Source organism: Pinus tabuliformis, chromosome J (genome assembly GCF_031772625.1).
Source record: "Pinus tabuliformis cultivar Carrire ecotype Pingquan chromosome J, CPIR1, whole genome shotgun sequence".
Taxonomy (NCBI): Eukaryota; Viridiplantae; Streptophyta; class Pinopsida; order Pinales; family Pinaceae; genus Pinus; species Pinus tabuliformis.
The window spans coordinates 440,615,691-440,632,953 of NC_142295.1; the positions used below are offsets into that span (position 1 = coordinate 440,615,691).

Below are 17,263 nucleotides of genomic sequence, written 5' to 3' on the forward strand. Positions count from 1 at the left end.
AATAAAAATGAGACATCATCGACAAACGACTCCTGAAATGGGATTCCTCCAATAAGTGGCAAATGATGCACCTTTGGTAACGTTTGGTGGATACCATCACATCCTTCACACTCACCATATCATTGTTACAAATTGATTAGTGTATTGCGAGTGGAGCACATTTGTTCAAGAGTAAATAAGCCATCAACAGTAGCTCACATGAAGGTAGGGTGCTGATATTTTGCAGGTATCTTGTTTTATAATGCATGTTAACATGGTTATCAGGCACCAGAGCAACTGTTCTGTCCTTAAATCTGGACTCCATATAAAATTCCTGCTAGTAATTTAATAAATAATTTTTTAAAGCAAAAAAAAAAAAAATGAGACATCATCGACAAACGACTCCTGAAATGGGATTCCTCCAATAAGTGGCAAATGATGCACCTTTGGTAACGTCTGGTGGATACCATCACATCCTTCACACTCACCATATCATTGTTACAAATTGATTAGTATATTGCGAGTGGAGCACATTTGTTCAAGAGTAAATAAGCCATCAACAGTAGCTCACATGAAGGTAGGGTGCTGATATTGCCGTCACGAGGGTTCAAGTCTGTCTAATGAAAAACATGTATTCATGCTTTTTCCCATCGTGATCGTGTCCTGATTGACACCCTGTATAGTGGATAAGTAGCTACATCTAGAAACCAATATATATTTTTGTACATTTACGTACTTCAAATGGAAAAACATGATTTGTGCACCTGGTTTTTTAACAGTGACTATCAGACTTAAATCAAAGGGAAGCTTATATGTGACTAGAATCAAATGATATAGAATAAAGGAAGGCACCTAATGACAAATCCACTAGAAAATTTTGGGAAATAAACAAAGAGACACGTCCCAGTTGAGGCTCAATTATCAAATCTGGGATGCATCTCCAGAGAATAAACTACTAGTTATCTCATCAAAACAAACTAAGCATTTGCTAAAACAAGGTTAAACGAAGTTATAACCACCTTACCGTACAATTATAGAATTGCAATAATATATCTCATTTGAAAGAAAAAAACAAGGTTTATGCCAATGACAGCATATAACATACAGAAAATTGGCCAGGCACCATAAAGGAATAGCATTGGCCATTCTTTGTCAATTTTAAATGAATTATTTCAAAAAGCGCCGGATTGATTTTTGACACAAAGTAGTGTTTACCCTTCTCCAAGTGGTTGAGCATTTAAAATCATAATGAAACCAGATCCAAAGAATACACATTGTTTTGTCAATATATGACCAAGGCCATGGAAATAAATGTACTACAAAGTTGTATATCAAGCTTCAATCCTACCCTGCAAATCTAAACACAAGTTCCATCAGCTATTCATGGAACATTATATACAAGAAGAATAGGGATAACGAAACCTGTGTTAGTTAAACTCGTGTAATTCTCCAGTATGAGGATTCAATCATAGTTCATATTCTAGGAACCAATCTCATAACCCTCCTTTCAGAGTAATGTGAATTCCTTTCAACCACAGTACCTGACCTCAAAATTACATAATGGCACATGTGCAAGCCTGGGAATCATCGTCCTCTTCATCATCAGAATCACTTGTGTCACTGGACACATTTTTTCAAGAATCAATACAGTTTATATGTTAAAATGTTTATCAAATAGCAAAGATACTCTGAATTGTATATAAATTTCAAACAGCTCTATTCAGATCTCCAAACATTTACGAGTAATCAAGTAGATAATCATCAAAAAACAGGAATAAATTCCTTTCCTTCAATAAAAACAACAAAGGGTATTTTACTCTTCCATAGTGAATACTGTGCAGTTCTTAAAGAGAGAAACCTTAATGTTCGAAAATATTACCACAAATTACAATGATGGACAGAGTGGCAGCCTAAATACAGAGAATCAAGTCAACAGTAACACAATTAGTTCAGATTTACCTTTGACAAGGGTAAACCAATAAGCTTTACCCACTACATTTTTAAACTTCAATGGAGATCAATCCAGATAGTAGCAAATGCATTATACAAGCAATCAAACAATCAAGGCATCAATGGCTGAGTTTGGAAGGATTGTATTAACCAATGGGGGGGGGCCCGTTTCCGGCTGGAAACTGGGATGAAACGCGGAAACGCGTTTGGTACGGCCAGGAAACGCGTTTCCAACCGTACTGCCACGTTTCCCGAGACAGAAACGTGGCAGTACGGCCGGAAACGCGTTTCCCGGCCGTACAGCCCGTGTTTCCCAATTGAATTGTGTTTTTTTTTTTTTTTTTTTTTTTCAAATTTGTTTTTTAATTTTCTAGATGTGTGTCTAAAGTTATAAAGTGAATTTTTGCCCTAGTGTTGATATGCAGTTCATGGTAATGTTAAATTCTTAAAGTAAATTCTTAAATGACTCAGGATGTTTGAGAGTGGTTTCGCCCTCATTGGATTTCGTATGGAGAAAGTAGAATTTTAGATCTCACTCAAAATCCAGCAGACTTATTTGTTTTTCAGGATTGGGGGGATTGCAATGTTTCCATTGGATTTTATCATGTACTAGGGTATGGAACTTGTATTTAATCAAGAGAACCAAGCCCTCTATGCAGGGGAAACTCCCAATAATCAATATCATGTAGGGTACTAGGGTATGAAACGTGTATTTAATCAAGAGCACTAAGGTCGTTCGACTATGTAGGAGGAGACTCCCAATACAACAGTGGTCCTTCTAAAGAATGGGATGTGGATGCAGAAAATCCTGATTTGGATCTCTCTCTCGCAGCCTTATAGTCTTTATTGTACTTGCAGCCTCATATATGAATATAAATAAAGGCTGATTTTGAGATTTGGATATCTAATAAAGGTTGCTTTTGGATATTCCGATATTTTTATTTTCATTATGTGATCATTCATGAGTAAATGTGATGTAAATTAAATCTTAATGTTTAAGTGTAATAAATTATAATGTATTATTTATGCTTTATGATTGCACACACACACACACACACACACACACATATATAGATATATATATATTTAAATATTTTCTATATATATATATATATATATATTCGCGTTTCCCCGTTTCCAAAATTTGGGGAGGTCGCGTTTCGTATCGCTTCCCGTTTCGGAAACTCGTACCCGTTTCCCCATTTCGTGCAACTTAGTTGTCATATCATAATTAGGAACTGGATAGGTGAATGGGGCTTATAGTCGAGCCCAAGAGAATGATGTCCATTCTCAGCCTTGGAGATAATTCTAGTATTCATGAACTTTGCAATGGAGAACTATGAAGTCAATGGGCTAGAGCATTTTCAAAAGGCTAGTTCAAGAGACAACTTGATCCACTATTGTTAGTACTGCTACTTGTGAGGTGAAATGAAGAGTTTAAAGAAATGCCTGAACCACTTTGAGCTAGACAGAGAGGAGGCCATGCAACCGACCATCTCTATAAATCTGAAGGAGAAAAATGGGAAAAGGCCATGGCTTAACAGAGGAAAATAGAGTAAGAGACGAGAATAATGTGGAGGTAGATAGGGCATATCCTGAGCCTTAGGGGCTTGGAAAAGGAACTGTGTTCATCTCTTATCCTGTTACGAGGAAGAAAGTTGGAATACTCTCCTTCATTGGATGCCCTCTTGGACCTTGTGACTCACATTGCTAATCATGTCAATCTTTCCCTTGCTGATGGCCTACCCAACTTCTCGGAAGATTCCTCTGTTGTTGCCTAGATTGATAACTCATATTTGACCCTCTTGGAAGAACTGAAGGTAGCTTAGCAACCTAGGTGGATAATGTTGTTTATGCCCCTTATGGGCCTTAATTTTTGTTTGTTCAATTGATACTTTGTCAAACTCTTTTTCTATTGCACCAGCTTAAAAGGGTATACCCCAATGTTGTCAGACTCCTTTTGGACCCTCGAGTCTCATCAAGTTACCACTGAAAAGAGGTACTCCTGCAAACTCTTCTATAATACTCTCCACTCCTCCAGACACCTCTGAAACTCCTCAAGACTCGCCAGACTCCTCTAAAACTTCTCAAGACTCGCCAAGTTCCTTTGGAACTTCTCAAGACTGTCAGATGAGTGGACAAAGCAACATAGAACAATCATCAATTTTCTTGTGGCTTTCCCTAAAGAAACCATGTTCTTGGAATCCATTAATGCATCTTCACATGTAAAGGATGTAAATCTGATATATTCATTGTTGGTGGATGTTGGGGAAGAAGATGGAGTTAAAAACATTGTCCAAGTAATCATGGACAATGCTACAGATTATGTGGCAGATGGAAAATTGCTGTGTAAAATACCCTACTATTTTTTGGACCCCATGCATTTCCCATTACATAGATCTAATTTAAGGACATAGGGAAGTTGGAATGGGTGCAAGATATTGTTCATGAGTGCAAGAGAATAACCAAGTACATTTATAACCATGCTTGGGTGTCGAAGCTTATGAGAGAGTTAGGGCAAGGTTAGTCACCCTGCCATCACACCCTTTGGCGCAAACTTCCTCTCCCTCCAAATCCTTTTGCAAGAGCACCAAGCATTGAGACAAACTTATTATGAGGACCAAAGAATTCATCCATCCTTATTATGAGGACAAGGGAGATCATGGATTTGAGTGATAACAATTGAGTTGGAGTGTGATTGATGAGCATCAGAACAATACACTCAATCACCCCATTCATGCTACAGGGATTTACCTCAACCCTGCATTCTCTTACACTTATGGATTTAGATTTGATGTTGAGGTCATGGATGGATTCCTCGCTTATGTTTAGAGGATGGTACCAATCCACAAGAATATACAAGGATTTCCAAGGAAATGGAAATTTATAGGATGGTCAGTGGAACATTTGACTTTGACATGGCTATTCAAGATAGGAAGACCAAAATGCAAGGTAAGCTTCAATTTGTTTCAAGTTTCAATGTCTCTTCTTTCTGCATTTCAAGTTTCAACTCTCAAATTTCAATGCCTTTTCTAAGTTTCTTGTGTTTCTCTTATTTGTTGTAGATTCTTGGTGGACAAGCTATGGCAAAAGAGTACCCCATTTGAAAAAAAATCCAATTGGGTGCTTAGCCAAATATGTAGCTCTAGGACACAAGTGCAATTGGAGTGTATTTGAGAAAATACAATCCAAGAAATGCAACGGGTTAAAAAAATTCAAATTCATTTTGAATTCATTATAAATTGTAATTTATTATTTTATGCCTCATCACCCTCTAAATTATGTATTATAAATATATATTTATGATTATTGATTTATTAATTTATAATTTATGACCCTTATACAGGTTGGACTCCCAATGCCTTAATGACATGGTTTACTTCTACTACAATCTCTAATTGTGGGTGAGGCAACTTCAGAAAACCCTGATGTGGAGGCCATCCTGTTGGATGAGATTGACACCACTACTACATGAAGGGTTGGCATTGAGAGGCCTATCATACAATCAGCCCCTGATTGGTTATAGAAGGATGTAGCAGAGGAGAGAGACAAAAAGGTCGAGGCGAAAAAGGATCTAGAGCAAACAACTTCATTGGAGGGACTCTTGCACTGGGAGTGCACCAAAGCCACCCTCTTTATAAACTTCGATAGAGCAAGTTAGACATGGAAATAGTACCAGTGACTCGTGATGATGAGATACATTTATTACATTTTTTATGATATTTTGAGGCTTTGGAGTCTAGACTTAGGACATGATTCAATGGTGATCTATAATCATGTGATATATCACTAGACATATTATATATCTTCTATATGAGTTCTCTTTTCATATTTATGTGCCAATGCATTTAGTTGATGTTATTGTTGCTTTAGATGTTTAAAATTTGGAAAAAAACTGAATAGATTTGTATTTTTTAACTTTGCCTATATTTTTCGACTTTTCCCAGATGTTGTCGATCTTTTCTTTTGTGGACCCTCATCTATGTTCTCACCTACATGATGTTTGCAACATCGATATTAACACTCCAATTATATTAAGAGTTAAAATTTAATAAAGTGATGTTAGTGTGTAATAAAAGCCACAAGACCATTGAGTGACCAATGTTAGAATAAAGAATCACTAAAATAAAGTGCTTGTAGTTTGGGGACATTGGTATCCTGACTAACAAATGTATGGATCTCATTGTATCAATGATTCCATTGAATAAAAGATTCTATATTCCACTTTTCCCATCTATGTGAATTCTTATTTTTTCTACAACATCCAGGTGACATTACATGTCATCAATTCGACCATTCAAAAGCCATTCAACTAGAAGCATTTTTTTCTAAGTTAGGTCTCTAAATTATATTAGTAATATAGAAAATAGTTTACAAAACATTCTTATTGAGCCTTGCTTTCAAGGAGAGTTGGGATGTAACTTGTCCAAAAAAATATTGTGGCTTATTTGAGATTATCCACCCTTAGAGAGGGATTTTTCAAAAATACCAATTATCTTTGTTACCCACCAAAAGTGGGTGACCCCTTGGAGAAATTGTCTCCTAGATCTCTTCATTCGGCAGCCAACAGCCCCTGATAACCACCAGTGTTGCCGATGCATTGTGCCATTTGATCTCCGCTCCCTGCATTAGTCATATGTCCTCTCGCCCATTTATCGAGAGCATATGCTAGAAGGTGGGCAATCCAACCCAAAAAGGTATGCTTTTCATTGTGCAATCAGGTGCTTATGCTTGTTTTTCCTTAGGTTTTGGGCATGGATTATTGGATGACTTGGAAGAAGGAAGGGCTTTGATCGTGGCTCTATTCCTTCACCTTAAATCGGGGGTTAATGCTCAATCTTAGTCCCGTGGGATCTCTGTTGAGAAATCTAGGGCATAGCAATTAGGTGATTTCTCTATAATCGATAACTACTTGTGAATGCTTTTTACTTCTTACATTAGGATCTTATTTTACTTATGGTATTAATGTTCTTTTTCATCAAACAGTTACCAATGCATAAACCATAAAGAGACAAGAGATACACAATGTAGGTTATCAGCCAGGGCCAAAACCTCTCCCACTTGAGAGGAAAACCCGAACAAATTCTTCTTCTTATAGAGACCTCAATTGACAAATACCAAGACAAAGAACCTTGACCTATTTGCCACTCCAAGACCAAGACACAAGTTCCCTTGATGAGATCCTTAGTCAATGATAGTCAACCTTCTGCTCCTTCCTTCTTCTCGGCTCCTCTTCAACTTCGGCTTCCTTCTACTTCAGACTTTCGCCCTCCTTGAATTAGGTCTACAATCCTTGACCCTAATTCAAAAACCCTATCTTATGCATAAGACCTTTTCTTATGCCTTGATTTCCTTCGCTTTGGATAGGATCTCCTTCTAGCTTGTCTCAGCCTCCCCTTTTGACTTGTACTTATCCCAATTCGGTTACCTTGGATGACTGTAACCTTCTTGGCCTTACTGCAGCAAATGATCTCCTTCTTCTTTGCATGTGTGACAGCAAAATCACCCTAAAACAGACCCAAAAATGAAGCTAAGAACTTCGCTCTACTTCCTTCTCCCTTCGTTGATGATTAGGCTTCCTTCTAAGTGATCCTCGCACTTCTAGATTTCAAAATTTCTTGACCGAATTCTCTTCTCCAAATGAAATCTGAACTGCCCTATTTATAGTTGTTTCCCAATCAATTAAGCCAACTTGAGTGAGGGTGAGCCGACATGTTTGTTGGAGGAGATCATTTATTTCATCTTGAAGCCGACTTGCTAGGAGATGCTTGTGCTTGTCTTGGAGGGTCTTTTGAATCTTTTAATGACTCATACAAGAATGTAACATGCCCAAGAAGGGTCCTTCATACATGACATTGACTCGAATTTGACTTTTATAACTAGATGACAAAACCTAAAGGTTCACAATGGGAACCTTAACTAAAATAAAATTTCTTGATCATGAAACCCATGAATCAAGTACTACAAAAATAATTTTATTTTCTTCTTTTCATCAATTACATAAAATCACAATTACATATGTCATTATGATGACTAAAACTAGTCACACTTTTCAACAATCTCCCCTATTGACCTATGGTTTTAGGAAGGGAACTACTTGGGAAACCCCGATTTTGGTAGCATGATCTCATTGTCTCGTTCCACATTTTTCACTCCCATTCGTATATTACAAGCCCTCTTTCATCATTTTCCTTCTTTGGGTCCACATGACCACTAGGTCCACAAGGCACTAGGTCACACCCCCTCCCCTTGTCTACATGTTTGGGTCGAGCCTGGAAACATTGTCGCGAAGGTTGATGCAGCTAAAAGAACATTAAAATCATATCATGGCCACAAGCAACAAACAAAAGAAAGAATATTATAAAATGCAAAAGATGGTCCAGACATTTAAAATAGCACGTGGAAAAAATTCAAGCATGAGCTTTACCCCTTATTATGGCTATCACCCTAGTTCCTAGGGCCCTATGAGTGCCCCTACATCATTAAGGAACCCATGCACGTCCCAAGCCCTAGTGGGCGATGAACTGCCCCACCTTAAGGGGGGTAATAATTGTTTACATCATACACAACATGCTCTCCTTTACTAGAGCCCAAAAGCAAATATACAAAGAAGAAATCAAGAAAAGGCAAAAGGCAAATAAAAAAGGGTGGAAAAACAAAGGTCGAGGTAACACATGTATCCATGATTGCTCCCTCCTACATCTATGCACCCAATATGTAGACATCCCTCATCATTGCCACCCTTGAACCCATGGCATTTGGCCTTTAGACTCATGTATCCCCATCCATTCATCATTATTCACATGACACCTATCAAATGAAGGATGTACCAAGGAACTGTCTTTCCCCTTGGGGGTTGGGAACACCTAATAGGGTTGTTTATTAGCCACCCCTATCTAGGGAGGTAACACTATTACGAGATTGAAGCCCCAAATTTGGAAGGGAAGCCCACTATGAAGTCTCAATGTGACCTAGATAAACAAGCTTGGTTCACTTAGATGCACTAATGAATTATTGTACCTGATGGTGTGGATGCAACACAAGACATTATATGTTATTGGTAGGTGGTTTCACCATGGGCTGGGCAACTTAATTGGGGCCCACAAGTCCACCAGAAGATCATATTGACAACATTGGGTGAAGCGTTGAGAGTCGTGGGACTCCCATCATGTGCAAAGCATCATTTCAAGCCATGGGCACCCTCAACACCTTCAGCAATCTACTCATAGCCCACTTTATTCATAAGATGATGCACTTGGACCAGTGTGCCCCAACTAGCTTAGCAATGATCACATGGTTTGGCTGTTGATCCAAGGCCAAGAGGAGGTTTGTCTCACCCCTTGAGACATGGGAGCGAAAGCACCATTTTCAGAGCCCTCAGTATTGGAGCATTACAGGCTATTCCATCATCAAGATGTTGAAGAAAGTGTAATTAGGTTCGGTCTTCATAATGACATGATCTTTGTATTTGATGTAATAAAAGAGAATAAATTATCTTTGTAATCTTGTTGCATGGGTTTCATGAGCAAGAGGTGTCATTAGGTGAAAGACTTCTTCTTGATGTCTTTAGAATTTAGTTCTATGTCAAAGAATCATGTCATGAGTCCATGTAAATGTGTACAAGTCTTCAACTAGTGTAGAAGAACTCCAAGACCAACATCAATGCCTCAAATCAAGCCCTCCAAAGTCTGCAAGCGAAGCAATAAGGAGATGATCACGCCAACTACAAAGAAATGAATTAAAATGTATAAATACATGTCATGTCGGCTTGAAATAATGGACACGTCGGTTCATGAGTTAAGGTTGGCTTACACATGGATAACTGCTATAAATACCCAAGAGGGGTAGACGAAATGACATGGAAATATTCGAATGGTTCTAAGATTTCACATGGAAGAGGAGCCACAATCATGAGGCCGCAGTCTAGACATGGAGCCGCAGTCAAAGCTTGAAGCCGCAGTCAAGATATGAGGGTATCCACAATGAAGGAGCAACAGAACTTGTCTAAGGGCATCAGCAATTGAGGTAACAATCTCGCATTCCTCTCTCTCTAAACTCGCATGAAGGAGCAGGTCCAAATCTAGGGCTTGACTGCACCTCGATTGGGTATTAGGTGCAATCACAGTCAAGACCTCGGATAACTGGAGCAGTATAGACACAACAGTGACATGAGGTTTGGACAATCTCAGCATTACAGTGTTGGGCTAATTTCGCATGAATAAGAGCAATCTTGACATCATACTCTTGTAGCTACATAACTTCGGATGGAGATGGAACAGTAAGACAGTCATGCCATAAAGATGATCTTGGTATTACAGCAAAGGATATTCGGACCTGTTATCTAATAGTCTCGGCATATGTTTATGTGTCTCGATGCTATACATAACCACATCAGATCTCAGTGTAATAATAAACTCGGTTACTATCTCAGTGAAAGCAGAGATATGGTCCTAATCTCACGTTAGATAATCTCAGTGTAATGAGGAGAAGCAGATTCGCAGTACCATAGTCTTGACATAATGAAAAAGTAGCAGTGTCAAGGTCTTGGTGTCTCACTATGATGATGGAAGGATCTGATGATAGTACAAGTTATCTCAATCTATATTAATGCACAGACATGATGTTATTCCAGTTGTAATCTTGTTCTTGTAGATCATAATCTCAATGAAGGCTACAGCAGTAATAATGGAGCAATCATGGTGCAGCAATGACCTAGAAAGATGATAATCTCAGCAGTGCTTAACGAAGAAAATTGATGGCTTGGTCTTGGAGAGGCAGATTGTGTCAAGGGTCATGGTCTTGGTATTTGTCAATGAAATCTCTATAAGCAGAATTTACACATGGGTTTTCCTCTCCAAGAAGGAGAGGTTTTGGCCCTGGCAAAAAGCCAATTACTTGTGTTCTTGTCTCTCTTGTTTTGATAGCAGTGTGATGAAGTTAACATACGCATGCTAATAATGAAGTAAACATCAAGCTAAGATAAATTGTTTAAATACTTCACAAATTGTTATCATGCAATGAAGAATCAGCTTAATTATGCATACCCTAGATTCTTCAACACAAGAGACCCATGAGACCATGTTTTATGGCCCCAAACCTAATTTGGGGCCCCACATGATGACTTGCATGGAGAGTTAGGGGCCATCCCCTAGTTTGTAATCTATGGAACCCTCTCACACATTCTGGCACCAAGAGGACTCAAGGTGGCCCTCCAACGGCCCTACATCAGCATGACATCATCAATTCAGCTAGCATTTGGATGGCTAATTCATAATTTGTAAAAGCTACTTGGTCGACGTGTGACCAAGGGATGTATCTTGCCCATTTTTATAATGATTGGGGGATTATAGGCTAAATTCAACCTAGTAAGACTCATATAAATTAAACTCAACCTCATTTGTATTGGATCATCATCACACTTAGGAATTTCGGCCTTCTTGGCAAATTCGCACTTTTTCTTTGGTTGATCTTGGATGCATTTCGATATTTGGAACTAAAATTCGATCTTCTTTGAGCTATCTCTTGAATTGTGGACGGATATATCATGTTGGCATCTTGTAAGTGCTTTACATTGAAGTTTTGCTTTTGGAATATGTCTAATGTATGGAATTGTTGCAACTAGGTTAATGCTATTGTGCCCTAATTTAGTGAAGATAATTTTCAAAGCTATTTGATTGACAATTGCATATGTTATTCATTGTATGGCAAATGATGAATGTTCCTAGTGGATGAAATATTGTTTTTCTCCATAAAACTCCATAATTCTTGAGTGGGTAATTGTTGAGGGTTGGTAGCTAGGGCATCAATTCTTGACCTCCTTAAGGACGATTTTGGCTAATCTAAAGCATCTAGGACTCCATATGCCCAAAGGACAAGGCATTGGTCCAAGCCATTTGGTGATCAAATCTCTTTCTCTCCATAATTTCTCCTTCTAAAATTTTGGTCCCCTTCTCTTGGACGACTAGGCTAGGGCATAGAGCGAAATTCTCTAGAAAGTGAAACGGTGGATTCTAGGAGCATAGACTTCAAGCTTAGGGTCTTATCTACAAGACCTCAAAGTTTGGCAAGTATCCCATTGGTTTTCATCCATAAAATCTTGTGCCCTAAGTGTGCCCTAAGAGGGAAACCCTAGCTTGCATTTCTTTGACTTGGGGACTTCTTTGAGGGTTGTATGAGCTTAGTACTCAGTCGAGTAAATCATCAAAAGCTCTTTCTTCTCTTGGGCCTTGACCTTGTGAATACCTATTACCATCAAGAAACCTCAAACCCTAGGTCTTGTGCTTCGTTTCTAGGGCTTTTCTTAGAGAGCAATTTGCTTCTTTAAAGCCCTGTGCCTTTATTGAGCCTCTTTTTCAAATGAGCTCTAACTCCATCACCTCGTACCTTCAAACTTAGAATATCTATCATAAGTGATCGTAATCATACCGAGACTCCTCCCATCGATTGAAAGTTTGTAAAGAGCAGGGGACACTGGCTGTGGTGAAAGTGGGCCATTGTCCCATTGTTAGCACTTAGTCTAGCTCTTTGTCCTATTGGGTTTCCCTCTCCAAGGCCTGCTAAATTTTGTGGTAACAGTCTCCAAAAGCAAGCATGTCTACCTATGACCTGATTATAGCAGTTTACAAGATTTAACATAGTATCTATTTAAAACTTAGTTTTATCATGAGGAAACTTGGGATTGTTGATTTTTTGTAGCATCGAGACGTATCACTGCATGCCTAAGTCGGTCTTGAAGAAAAATCAAAATAAATTTATTTTTGGGGCATCAAGTTGCCCCAGGAAGACAAGTCAACCCAACCACATGAAAGGGTGTGTCCCTTGGGCTAATTCACCCCCATTCGACTAGTATATATACATGATGTGACACTTCATTTTCATCATCAATCATTCAACATCTTCTCTCTTCTAGAGCAGCCACACGTGTGACAGAAAGAGGCCAAGTTGATTGGAGTTTGATCGAGTAATTAGTTTGAACATTGACCAGAGTCGACTGTAGTGTGTATTTGACCATGGGAGTAGACCGTAGTTGACCGCAATTTGACTATTGTTGACTTCAATGAATTTTGGCTAGTTTGACTAGTGTTCATTGTTAGTTTTTGTAGCATCGGATGTGTTCTAGTCACAAAATTTTATGGAGAGGCTAGAATACATGAGATCTCCATAACCCAGAATCGTTTATGGAAATTCCACCTAGAAGTGTCCCAATTAGATTATTAACCAATTTTTAAATATTTCCTAAGTCTAAACTTAGGGAATATGGTTAATTAATCAATATTAATTGAGATAAGGCGTGAATCATCTAGAAACTCACACGGATCGACCCAGAAATGATCCTAGCAATTGATTGATTTTTAATCTTGGTCGTTTGTGCTCCAACAGTGGATTATAAAAGAAAGTTGATGTGGTGATGGAGATCATCTAGTGTAGATACTCACTTGCCCAGGAAATTTGATTTTCTCAGTAGCAACAACTCATCAGAGAAGATAGAGCCAAAGGGTGAGTCGAAGGAATGAAGGCTGAAATCTTCAAAGGGCCAACGTAGGGACTGCGCAGAAGCTGATGCAAGCATCTCAACGCAGAGGTTGGGGAAGTTGTTTCGGAGGCAGAAAATAGTTGTGGGGTGAGAAAATTCTCACAATATTTTTGCCAATGTTTTCTTCATATTAGATTGTCAACTGGGCATCTAAATTATTGTACTCAAAATTGTTGTTGAACATTAATAATAAAACCCTCATCTACTGCACCAGTTTTCCCAAGTTGGGTTTTTCTAGGGACAATTGTCCAAAAATAATTGTGTCAATTTTATTGTGCGCTAGAATTTCTCAGTTTTTAGTATTTTATTTTCTACAATATTTTTATGGTGAAAATTGCAGCTGTGATTTTATTTGTCGCAGTAAATGAACTGCAAAATTAATTTCTGAGTTAGAAGAATAATCTCCAATAGTTGCAATAGATAAAATTTTCACATTGACTTGTTGGAATTTGACCAAGTTTGATTGGGATATTGACTTGGATTTTGGCACAGATTTCTAGAAAATTTGGATTTGTAAACCTTACTGAAGAATAATTTCTCCTGGAAGAAAATTTGTTAGGTTTTTTTCCGAGGTTGGGTTTCCCAAGGTAAAATTGTTGTCTCTACTGTGCATGGTTGTCTTTCTCTAATTTTTATTATTTCCACTGCAATTATTGTTGATATTTTCTATGTATAATTGCTCAATGATATCAATGGCATGAGATAAATTGATTAAAGATCATTAGGTAGTAATTATTCGATAAGAAAATTGTTTTCTTTTGCTCACCTTGTAGAAAATTCAACATGGTATCAGAGCTTTGTTGAAAGAGCATCGATTGAAGTCAACCTAAGAGACAAGTGTTTAGTAGCTTGATTGGTTTTTGGATCTCTTGTCAAAATGGCACCAAGTCTCAGAGTTGAAGACAAGTTAGATGGTGCCATCAACTTCAGATCTTGGAAGACCAAGATACTCCTTATCTTGGAAGAGAATGAGCTTCAAGATCATGTGGAGAAAGTTATTCCAGAGCTAGAGGGAGCTGAGGAGAAAGCCAAGTATAAGAAGAATGAATCCAAGGCAAAGAGAATCTTGGTAGATTCCATAAAGGACCACTTGATTCCTCATGTTACTACATTGAACACTGCCAAGGAAGTACATGCTACTCTGGTAGGATTGTATGAGAGCAACGATACTAATAGGAAGTTAACCTTGAGAAATTATCTTTGTAATGTCATGATGACTAGATTAGATTTTGTTGTCTCGTATGTTATGAGTCTCCCAAATCAGAGATAAGCTTGTAGCCATTGGAGATAACATTGACAACACAAAGCTAGTAACATTGACTCTAAATGGATTTCCTTCCTCATGGGATTTATTTAGAGAATTTGTACACAAGAAAATTTCCCTACGTTTGATAAGCTATGGACTGATTGTGTCCAAGAGGAGACCAGATTGTTGTCCAGGAATAGCTTGCAGAATCTATAGAATGAAGAAACTCAAGCTCTTGCAGCTCATACAAGGAAAGGAAAAGGAAGAAGGAACTTTGGAAAGTTTGATAAGAAGAATACAGGTAGAAGACCCGCTCTTGTTCAGGATCAAAAAAGAAGGATATGTCAAAGATCAAGTGCTTCATTTGTCATGATTTTGGACACTATGCCTCCCAGTGTCCTGAGAAGAAAAGGAAGGGAAAGCAGCATGCATCAGCAGCCAATGTTGATGATGATGATGATGAGCATCCACCTCAGAAGAAGTCAAAGGAATTCTTCCTTTAGGAACTACTACCAGTAATGTTTGTGGATATGCCTCTAAGCACATGACAAGTTTCCAAGTTTCTCTTACATATTTATAAGAGAGGGAGTTGACAATCCTTAGCAATTTCTTCCTTAATCAAGAGATAAGTACTTCATATTTTTCTTGATTATTATTATTAGTATTTTTATTTTTTTGGTCGACCTCTTGTCCTTGTATTTTGCTTGGTTATAATTTTTTTCTTCCATGGCATCCTGAGTGGAGTTTTGCAGAAAGGAAGAATTGTAGAGACTACCAATGCAATGATTCATGCAATAAATGGCAGCAGCGAGAAGTATAAAGCAAGTTTATGGCAAGAGGGTTCTCCTAGAAAGAGGGAGTGGACCATGAGGATATTTTTACTCCAGTCGCCAAATGGTCATGTTATTGTATGGCCTAAGAGCTTGAGCATAGCTTAGCGGGAGTGATTGATGTTGGAGAGGGAGGATTGTATAGATTGTACATCCAACCTTCAATTTTTCTATATGTCATACCATTTCAAAGAGCATACCCATCTCACTAGATAATGTCCACTTTAGCTCTTAACTTGTTGCCATGGCCTGGATATGAAGACTACAAGTGTTGTTGAAGTAGACAGTACAACCATAGTTCATCACTCTAACTCATAAAAGACATGTCTTCATGGATTGGTGCACGTGGTGCAATATCTTCTACCAAATTATGAAATTTGATCATTTTTTTCAAAATATTTATTTATTCATCCCTTTCCTAAACTTTGGCCTACATACCTTTGTATGTTTGTGTCATTGTTGCATGATATCCCCATTCTTGAGCCAATTTTCTTTATGCATTAGACTTCATATTTCTTTGGAGTCATCAACTATCTCAGCTTAGTATCTATCGAAGGTATAGCAATGTGTGCAATGATTGTCCAACTTTCCTAATTATAGTCTAAACATGGTCTTTCCCCCATCTTAAGATGTCCTTCACGAGATAAACCTCCCCCATTCATGCAATGTTCTTGTTAATAGGTAAAGAATTTTTAGGTCTCTATCCAAAATTTTGAATTCTTGGGCGTCTAAATCATCATCATACTTGATATGTTCTACTTGGAAGTGCCCTAGATGTCCCCCATCAAACACTTCTATGTCCCAACCTCTCTCTTTAGCTTGGACATCTCCAACATTCTTCGTCAAACAAATAATGGTTGTGGCCACTACTCAAAGTGCATTGATCATCAACCCAATGGGTGTCCTCCTCCACATCTCATCGCTCTACTATTTTTTCTCAATCTTATCCTCCTCTTCAGTGGTCTCTTGTTTATCATCGTGTAATTTCCTCTTTTCTTCCTTTGTATCTTCTATGGTGCTAAATGAACCTTCAACAATGGACACCTTAGGCATTTGTCCTTTTGTCTTTCTTCTACTTTAATCTTTGTTTCATCTTCTTTCGAGTGCCTAAGGGGGCACTTTCTATCATTGTCGAGGCTTTTCCACTGACATCACCCTCTTGTTGTTTTAATAAAGCCCTATACTTGCATTTCTTTTGGACTACATTGGCTCTTTTATATGTTTCGTTCATCTATTCAAGAGTCATGTCCTCTCAACTTATGGCGCCTTTGTCATTTAGTCCATGTCTTTGTCTTTGTTTGTCTAGGGCGCACAACAATTGTGATTTATGTAGATTGGTCTTCTACAATCAATATTCTACTCCTTGTTGTCTTTTTTCGCTTCCTAAGAATATTATCATCCTTATTTCCTTCATGTTGTTTTCATTTTTGTGGGTCACTATCTCCTCCATACTCCCACTCATGTCTTTGGAAGTGGACTTCAACTTCTTGCCTTGTCCACCACTTATGATGTTTAACCATCTCTTCAAACTCCATTACCTATTCTTGTATTCTTTCTATCCTCGCAAGCTTCAATAGATGACTTCCTCATCAACAACCTTCTATAATAGCACTACTAATCAGTACCAATTCTAAAATATCTCACATTGCCTTTTACTTCTCTCCTTCAATTATTTCACATAGTCATCAATCTCCTAGCACACTTGATATGTGTCGTGATCAACTT

At 38.1% G+C, this 17,263-nt stretch overlaps 1 protein-coding gene across 2 annotated transcripts in view; it reads right to left on the reverse strand.

Moving 5' to 3' along the window:
• Nucleotides 1–1,081: 1,081 nt before the first annotated feature.
• The window catches only part of LOC149227710 (uncharacterized), a 71,923-nt gene continuing 55,741 nt past the window's right edge, over nt 1,082–17,263 (reverse strand). For both annotated transcript variants that reach the window (XM_089377891.1, XM_089377892.1), the window contains exon 3: nt 1,082–1,599. In XM_089377891.1, the coding sequence (XP_089234017.1) occupies nt 1,533–1,599 (67 nt within the window). In that variant the 3' untranslated portion in view covers nt 1,082–1,532. The remainder of the gene's footprint in view (nt 1,600–17,263) is intronic.